The sequence below is a fragment of the Cebus imitator genome, unplaced genomic scaffold (genome assembly GCF_001604975.1).
Source record: "Cebus imitator isolate Cc_AM_T3 unplaced genomic scaffold, Cebus_imitator-1.0 Scaffold145, whole genome shotgun sequence".
Classification (NCBI taxonomy): Eukaryota; Metazoa; Chordata; class Mammalia; order Primates; family Cebidae; genus Cebus; species Cebus imitator.
The window spans coordinates 7,933,529-7,942,673 of record NW_016107460.1 but is presented as its reverse complement, the minus strand read 5'-3'; the positions used below and the strand labels follow the sequence as shown (position 1 = coordinate 7,942,673).

The 9,145-nt window shown below is 47.0% G+C and overlaps 1 protein-coding gene across 17 annotated transcripts in view; it reads left to right on the top strand.

The window, feature by feature from the left end:
- Positions 1-9,145, top strand: part of NPHP4 (nephrocystin 4) — a 138,001-nt gene that overhangs the window by 36,366 nt on the left and 92,490 nt on the right. For all 17 annotated transcript variants that reach the window (XM_037743541.1, XM_037743547.1, XM_037743540.1 and 14 more), the window contains one exon: positions 5,086-5,222. In XM_037743541.1, the coding sequence (XP_037599469.1) occupies positions 5,086-5,222 (137 nt within the window). The remainder of the gene's footprint in view (positions 1-5,085; positions 5,223-9,145) is intronic.

The window sequence follows — 9,145 nt, the reverse complement described above, 5'->3', positions numbered from 1 at the left end:
CAACCTCTTGTCTCCTAGGTTCAGGCAATTCTCCTGCCTTAGCCTCCCAAGTAGCTGGAATTACAGGCCTGTGTTACCACACCTGGCTAATTTTTGTATTTTTAGTAGATACGGGGTTTCAACCATGTTGGCTAGGCTGGTTTTTAACTTCTGACCTCAGGTGATCCACCTACCTTGGCCTCCCAAATTGCCGGGATTATAGGCATGAGTCACAGGGCCCGGCCTCTGGCTCATTTTTGTATTTTTTGTAGAGACAGGTTTCTCCATGTTGCCCAGGCTGGTCTCAGACTCCTGAGCTCAGGCATCAAGGAATCCACCTGCCTTGGCCTTTCAAAGTGCTGGGATCACAGACTTGCGCCACTGTGCCTGGCCTCGAGGCTGCTTTCTGACCAGTGCCGACGCAACTTGTCTATCATGTGCCCGTTTTATACAATGCTAAAGACTGTTTTAAAACCACAGAGTTCATCTTTATTCAATATATTTAGTAAAAATAAATTGAAAAAAGACTTAGTAAAAACTGAAAGTCTTCCCTTGTAGTCTCACTCTGTGGAGAAAACCACTGCTCACAGTTGGGTGTATATCTTTTGTATATTCACTAATTCATTTATTATTCATTGATTTATTCAACAAGTATTTATTGTGTAGACACTGTGAAGCAGGCCCTGGCGTGGGTGCTGAGGATGTCGCATTGCACTCTTAGGAGATATGTTAGCTCTCTCTTGAGTGGATTTTGGTAGGGGCAGACCTCAAATCCAACCACAGTCACCAAACGCAATACAAGGTGTTTTAGAAGAAACCTGGACTAGCTCAAAGTCATTTTCATTCCTGCTTAAATCTTTCCCAAGTTTAGTTTTCATTCCGCTGCCGCTATTATAGTGTTCTTATTTTTTGAGGTACATTCTGGTGAATTAAATATCCTTAGTAGAAGAGAGAGGTCCCCAGGAGGCTGTGGACCGTGGGAGCCTGTTAGGGCCCAGGGGAATCTCAGGGCTCTCTAATGGATATCAGTGGGAAGGGGGTTCTTGCTTGTGAAGGGTTTGCTGGCAACCCCCATTTTCTCTGTAGTGTGTTTGTGGGAATCCCGGAATAAAATGGATTGTTGTAGAGTGGAGCGTGTTTTTTCCACGGGAGCAACGCTGTTATTTGGGAATTCCATTCCTAGCTAGAGACTCAGACACAGATAAATTAAAGATTGTCTTAGCTGCAGAGCATGAGGGCCAGAACACCTCTGCTGCTATGGGCTCACTTCTGCCAAGGTGGAGTTCATGTTTGTCTTGGTTGCCACTGTTGGTTGGTTAGTTGAATGAGTGAACGAATGAATGATTTCAGATAGTGAAAAGACGCTTGTTGGGTTATGCCGGAGGCTGACAGACCTGTGGCAGGTGTCTGTTCCATGTCTAGCCACGGTGTGAGCTCAGGTCAGGTCCTAGCCTCTCCAAGTCTTTGCTTTTGTTTTTCCTTTATAAAATGGGGACAATGATAGGGCCTGCTCGTAAAGATGTATTTGGGGAGAAAATGAGATGGATTGGTAAAGCACTAGTGTCTCATCATCAAAGTTCTGTCTTAAATTCAGCCCAGATCCAAGCCTCCCACCTCAGAGCATCCTGGGAGGTCTGATCTGTTTTCCCTTTGCTAGCCCTTCCGATGTGCGAAGGCAAGACAGCACCAGGCCCCGTTGTTTTTTGGTCCAGGCCTGGTATCTCAAAAGTTCCGGGTAACTCGGTGGGAGAACCAGGCTTGGGCTCAGGATCTTTACTCCAGAGCCCATGATGCTTGCAAGATGTGGCCTGGAAAAAGCGGCTGAATGAGGATACCCAGCCTTGTCCGGCTTTCCTGGGCCCTCCAGGATCTGGAAGGTTCTTCCCACTGCAGATGTAGCTCCTCAGTCTGGCTGCCCTGGTGGGAACCTGTCTTTCCTCCCCTAATGACTTCGTGTGCATGGGATTTGCGTCGTCAGCTCTCTGCATAGACCAGGGTCACAGCTATCAGAATGGCTGCTGGGCCTGGGGTACATGTGCACCCTGGTCACGGGGTGGTCACACAGAACCCACTTTCAGGAACGCCGAGTTCTGCCCCCTCCCAGATGCCTGGGGACCCTGATTCCTCCACTGAGTTGCCACCCCTTATGATGGGGCACCCATGGCACACAGGTGATCCTTCCTAAAGGAAGGCGGTCTGGTAAATGGCCTTTGTCCTCTGTTATTTTAGTTTATATAATTTCTCCCTCAACTTTTTGAAACATTCTGTTAAATTTTGTTGACACATTGTAATTGTGACACAATTTTGACACATTTGGCAGTTATCAAATGTGGAACAATTTAATGTTTCAATACACTTATGTGTTGTACAATGATCAAATGAGAGTATTAGGGTGACCGGATCTCCCACACTCGTCGCTTCTCTGTGATGAGGACATTCAGAGGCCACTTTTCTAGCTATTTTGTATTTTACAGTAACTTCCTGGTAACCATCATTACCCTGCTGTGCAAGAGCAGCAGAATTTATTCCTCCTATCAGATTGTAACTTGTACTGTGACCCCTTGACAACCTCTGCCTTCTTCCCCTCCTCAGTCTCGGGAACCACGGTTACATGCTTTGCTTCTGTGGTACCAACTCTTTATTTTTTTAGCTCCCACATATGAGTGAGATCATGTGGTATTTGACTTTCTGTGTGTGGCTTATTTCACTTCACCTTGCTGTCTGCTGGGTCCGTCTGTGTGGTGGTGTTGCAAGCGGCAGGGCCTCATTCTTTTTCATGGCTGCTAAGCACCCCACTGTGCGTATATACTCCTTTGATCCAGTCCTCTGCTGATGAACACTTAGGCTGATTCTGTGTCACCACCATTGTGAATAGTGCTGCAATAAACATGGAATGGCGATACCTCTTTGACGGGCTGATTTCATTTCCTTTGGATATTCTGTACTCACTAGGGGGATTGCCAGATTATATGGTAATTCTGGTTTCAATTTTTTGAGAAACCTCTGTGCAGTTTTCCATAGTGGCTGTCCTAATTTGCAATCCCGCCGACAGTGTGTAGGCATTCTGTTTTCTCCACGTCCTCACCCGCACTTACTTTCTTTTGTCTTTTTGATCATGGCCATTGTCACTGAAGTGAGGGGGCATCTCATTGCGGTTTTGAGTTTATTTCCCTCATGACTAGTGATCATGAGCGTAGTTTTATGTGCCTGTAGGCTGTTTGAATGTCTTCTTTTGAGAAATGCCTGTTAAGGTCTCTTGCCCATTTTAAAATCAAGTTACTAGTGTTTTTGCTGTTGAGTTGCTTACATTCCTTATGTATTCTGGATATTAACCCCTTGCCAGATAGCTGCTTTACAAATATTTTCTCCCACTCTGCAGATTCTCTCCTCACTAGCTTGTTTCCTTTGTTGTGCAAGACCTTTTCTTTGGATATACTCCATTTATTTCTTTCTGCTTTTGTTGCCTGTGCTTTACAGTTTTATTTAGAAAAATCCTTACTCAGCCCAGTGTTACTTAAAAATCCCTACTCAGTCCAGTGTTACGAAGCATTGCTTCTTTGTTCTTCTGGTGTTTTTTTTTCATAGATTCAGGTTTTACATTTAAGTCTTTAATATATTTTGAGTTGACGTTTCTATATGGTGAGAGGTAGGGTGTCTCATCTCCTTCTGCTTGTGGGTGTCCAGCTTGTCCAGCACCATTTATTGAAGAGACTGTCTTTTCCTGAGTGTATGTTCCTGGCATCTCTGTTAAAAATCAGTTGGCTGTAGGTACATGAATTTATTTCTGGAATGTCTGTTCTGTTCTATTGGACAAATCTATTGTGAGTTTGTGATGGGGACAGTATGGAAATCTATAAAGAAGGAAATAATCTACAGTTACTGCCTGCAGATATCCATGCATACATCTAAGTGCATAAACATTTAAATCACATCGCTATCAAATGGAACAATACAGTTTTATATGTTACTATTCTTTTCACTTGCAATATTATGATTGTTTCTCAGTTTCTTAAATAACCTTTGATAATATGATTTTTTTGTTCTGATTTGGTATGAATGACTAACAGTTTAATGAACATTCTCCTATTAACATTTGGTTGTTTTGATTTTTCTCTATTATAATAAAGTTTTACTGAATATTCTTGCACATAAATCTTTGCTTCTGTCTTTGATTATTTTCTCTGAATAGGTTCAAAAAGTGGAATTACTGGGTCAGAAAGTGAGATTTGAAAGCTTTTGATATACACGAAGGCAAAGGTGATATTGACTCATACCCTTCTGCAGGATAGTAGAGTGCTCTTTTGACGGCAGATTCATCGGTATTGAGTGTTACCCCAGTGTTTTCTTTTTTTTTCAACTTTGGAATTAGCTTTTAAAAATCTGCATATGTAAATGGTCATTAAAATGTAGGAATAGATGGAGCTAGGACTGGAAGATGACGGTGGTGGAGAAATAGGGGGCAGAGTCCATGGTGTGTGTAGGTTGGGAAGCGGCTGGCTCAGCCTTCCTCCTCCTGGATGAGGCTTTGCTCCCGAGCCAGTGGAGAAGGCTCCCCAGGCAGCCCTGGGCCTTCCCTTTCTCAGCCCAGGTTTTTTACAGGCCTGCTCTGCACCGGATCCTGAGCTAGGTCCGTGGGGCTGCTGTCCTCTGGATGGGACCCTTTGCTCGTGGTGCTGTTCAGGCTGTATTTTGCTGGTCGCCTTGACAGGCTTGTGTATGTTCAGTGTGTTCGCAGATGGTTCAAGGTGACGCAGTAAAGTAAGGAGCAGCGGGGCTGGCCGTGTTCCTGCTGGAGAGGAGGGACGCCATGCAGGGGAGCAGGCTGCAGGGGCACACGTGTGACTTTGCCTTCTGCAGTCTATGTTCTTTGAGTTGTTGAATATAAAAACTGCCCCTGGAGGAGGTTTGGGGCAGAATTTGGACTGCCAGTGAAACCTGTGTTTGCCTAATTGAGGTGGAGGCTCAGCCTGGCCCCTGTCTGAGGATCCCACGCACTCTTCTTTGCTGCAGGCCCAGGCTGAGGCTGGGGTGGGTGGGGGTCCTTGGTGGCTGCTGGTGGGTGTTTTATTCCCAAGGGTGATCCTTTTTGCACCCTTGCTGTTTCAGGCGACGCTCTCCGAAAGCCTCGCCTCCAGAAGCCTCTCACGGGGCACTTGGACGACTTATTCTTCACACTGTACCCCACCCTCGAGAAGTTTGAGGAAGAGCTGCTGGAGCTCCTCGTCCAGGACCACTTCCAGGAGGTGTGGAGTTGGAAGCCTGATGGGGGGGCCAGCGTGGGGCCAGGCAGGGGTGGAGCCCTGTGGGGGCAGGGAGGAGGTGGGGCAGGGTAGGGGGTAGGTAGGGCAGGGGAGACCCCATGTCTCATGCTGCTGGGGAGGGCTTTGTGGCCATAAGTGACATGGTTATGTCGTTCCCTGCTTTTTGGAGCTGAACTGGACCTTTAGGGACCCCTTTCCTCCGCAGCAAAGGCCCCCACAGAGCCTCTAGCTGTTGTTTTAACTTGAACAGTGACAAAGGTGCTGTTGGCCTGAGATGTTAATTAATGTTAATTCTGGTAGGTCATAAAATAGTCCTCATTTAAAGTAAACTAAGTCAGGGGATGAGCATAGGGAAACCCATGGAACCCTTCCCACGTTCCGAGGATGTCAGCGGGGACATGGAACTCATTTCCGGAGGTGGCAGGAAGCCTTGGTCATCTCACCCACCCTGGCCCCTGGGAAGGCGCCCCCAGCCTCACTGTCCCCTCAGCCTGCCTGTGGCACACATCCTTGCGTTCTGGTCACTGAGAGCCTGTTCATACTTCCTGCTGTTCTTGTCTGTTGCTTTTCGGTGTGTGGGTTTGTTCAGGTGTCCTGGCACGGTGTCTAGGGGGTTGCCTGTCTGTTAGGCAGAGGCTCTCTGTCCTGTTTGCCTGTGGCCCCTGGGAGGGACGTCCGCATTGTGCAGGCGCCTGGAGCTCAGCCTGCCTTGCATGCAGCATGCACTGTGGTTTCCTCTCTGGCCCCAACCCAGCGATGCCCCAGCTTGCAAGCTGTAAAACACCAGGGCCAGGGAGGTTGTCTCTGGACCTCCCGTCACCTCTGACAGCAAAAGTTATCTAGGATTTTCTGTGCAGAAGCGTGTTTGTATGCCAGCATGTCTTGGAAAAGCCTTTGCGGGTTTGGGGACTGCTTGTGTTTTTTAGGTGACAGTCTGTCCGTGGTCTGGAAAAATTGGACCTGATGAACTGTCACAAATGCTTTTGGAGTGAGGTCTGTCCACCCTGGTGCTTCTGTCCCCAGCAGCAGTGGGAGCAGGCATGTGGGACGCAGACTGCCTGGCCTGCTGGGGTCCCGAGCCCAGCCCCCTTGCCCTCACCTTTGCTGATGGTCACCAGATGGAGTGGGGAGAAGAGGGGTCAGCTCTGGCTGCTCTCAGCTCTGGAAGGAGGGGCCCTCAGACCTGGGTTGTGGGCAGACCACTCCTTGTTCCCCTCCTAGGACAAGAGAGAGTCTTCACTTTTGACTTTAGAAACAAAGAGAAAGTTTTGTCAAAGATCAGATGGTTGTAGATGTGTGGCATTATTTCTGAGGCCTCTGTTCTGTTCCATTGGTCTATATCTCTGTTTTAGTACCAGTACCATGCTGTTTTGATTACTGTAGCCTTGTAGTATAGTTTGAAGTCAGGTGGCATGATGCAAAAACAAGCAATGGGGAAAGGATTCTCTATTTAATAAATGGTGTTAGGAAAACTGGCTAGCCATATGCAGAAAGCTGAAAGTGGATCCCTTCCTTATACCTTATACAAAAATTAACTCTGGATGGATTAAAGATTTAAACATAAGACCTAATACCATAAAAACCCTAGAAGAAAACCTAGGCAGTACTGCTCAGGACACAGGCATGGGCAAGGACTTCATGACTAAAACACCAAAAGCCACAATAGACAAATGGGATCTAATTAAACTAAAGAGCTTCTGCACAGCGAAAGAGACTACCATTAGAGTGAACTGACAACCAGCAGAATGGGAAAAATTTTTTGCAGTCTACCTATCTGACAAAGGGCTAATATACAGAATATACAAAGAACTTAAACAAGTTTACAAGAAAAAAAGCAACCCCATCCAAAAGTGGGCAAAGGATATGAACAAACATTTCTCAAAAGAAGACATTTATATAGGCAACAAACATATGAGAAAAAGCTCATCATCACTGGTCATTAGAGAAATACAAATCAAAACCACACTGAGATACCATCTCACACCGGTTAGAATGGTGATCATTAAAAAGCCAGGAAACAACAGATGCTGGAGACGGTGTGGAGAAATAGGAACGCTTTTACACTGTTGGTGGGAATGTAAATTAGTTCAACCATTGTGGAAGGCAGGGTGGTGATTCCTCAAGGATCTAGAACTAGAAATACCATTTGACCCAGCAAGCCCGTTACTGGGTACATACCCGAAGGATTATAAATAATAAAAAATAAAAAATATTGAATAATAAATACAATGATATCTTCTGTTATAAAGACACATGCACACACATTTATTGCGGCACTGCTCTGTAGGAAAAGATGGTCAGGGCCAGGCCTGTGTTACTTACAGTTAAAGGATTACAGGCTTGCTTGCTTTTTATACCCTGAGATTTGTGCCACGGATCAAACACTGAATTAAGAAAACTCCAAACTATGGTGCAGTAAAATAAAAGCAGAGATCAAGTGGTAACAGGAGGCCTCTAGTGAAGACTGTCTGAGAGCTTCATAACCGCGGGACGCTGCGGTGTGGTTGCGAGGCAGCAGAGATGGCTTCGGTCCCACGATCTCTTCCCAACACACAGTCTGCGTGAGGGTCTCCTAAGGAGGGCTTGTGTGAGAACTCTAGGAAGGAATGCAACCTCTGCTCACAAGACTCAGGAGGGCCTTTGCAGACGGGAGCTTGCAGGACAGGGAAGTCTTGCAGGGCAGAGAGAACTGGAACGCCACAGGCTCTGCCTGTGTTCTCAGAATATGGAGTATTTCTGACTGCTCTGTGTCACAATGCTCAGGAGATAAAAGCCCCTTGATGCACGGTCTGTGCTCAGACCTTATGGCGTCTTATCTGCCTCATCTGCTGTGCCTCTTGGCACATGCACCTGGATAAACAATCGGTGGTAAAACTCAGGGTCCTTAGTTAGCATTTCTTAGAAGAACCGCGTTTGCTATTGATGCTGCAGACACATGCTCTTCCCCTTCATCTTCCTTCTTACCTTTCCCCGCAGCCTGCAAGATTAACAAGATGATGCACCCAATAAAAGCGTGTGCAGCCCAGAGCCAACTCGGTTCACCCTGCACCGAGAGAGTGCGTTGGCCCCCGGACCCACGCTGTTGAATTCTACTCTTGTCCTTGTCTTACTTCTTTTCTCACTCCCTCATCACCGCTGGAGCTCAGGGCACCCACGTACAGGGTTGGGCTGGTTCCCAACATGTTCACAATAGCAAAGACTTGGAACCAACCCAAATACCCTTCAGAGATAGATTGGATAAAGAAAATGCGGCACATATATATACCATGGAATACTATGCAGCCATAAAAAGGATGAGCTCATGTCCTTTGCAGGGACATGGATAAAGATGGAAACTGTCATTCCCAGCAAACTGACACAAGAACAGAAAACCAAACACTGCATGTTCTCACTCATAAGTGGGTGTTGAACAGTGAGAACACATGGACACAGGGAGGGGAACATCACACAGCAGGGCCTGTCGGGGTTGTGGGGCTAGGGAAGGGATAGCAGGGGAGGAGACTAGGGGAGGGATAACAGGAGAAATACCTAATGTAGTTGACGGGGGGACGGATGCAGCAAACCACCATGGCACATGTATACCTATGTAACAAACCTGCGTGTTCTACACATATACCCCAGAACTTAAAGTATAATAATAGAAAAGGAGAAACTTTACCTGCAGAGAGCCAAGAGACTGGTGTGGGTAATGTCTTGCTATTGCTTCGAGTCCTTTTCATTCACGCCCTTTTCAGGATGAATCCCACAGAAGTGTGTAGTTGCGTGACTGCATGACACGAGGAAGGATGGTGGAGGGAGGCCCTGTGCCCAGCACCCACAGAGCCCCGAGGGCAGAGGGAGGCCCTGTGCCCGGCACCCACAGAGCCCCGAGGGCAGAGGGAGGCCCTGTGCCCGGCACCCACAGA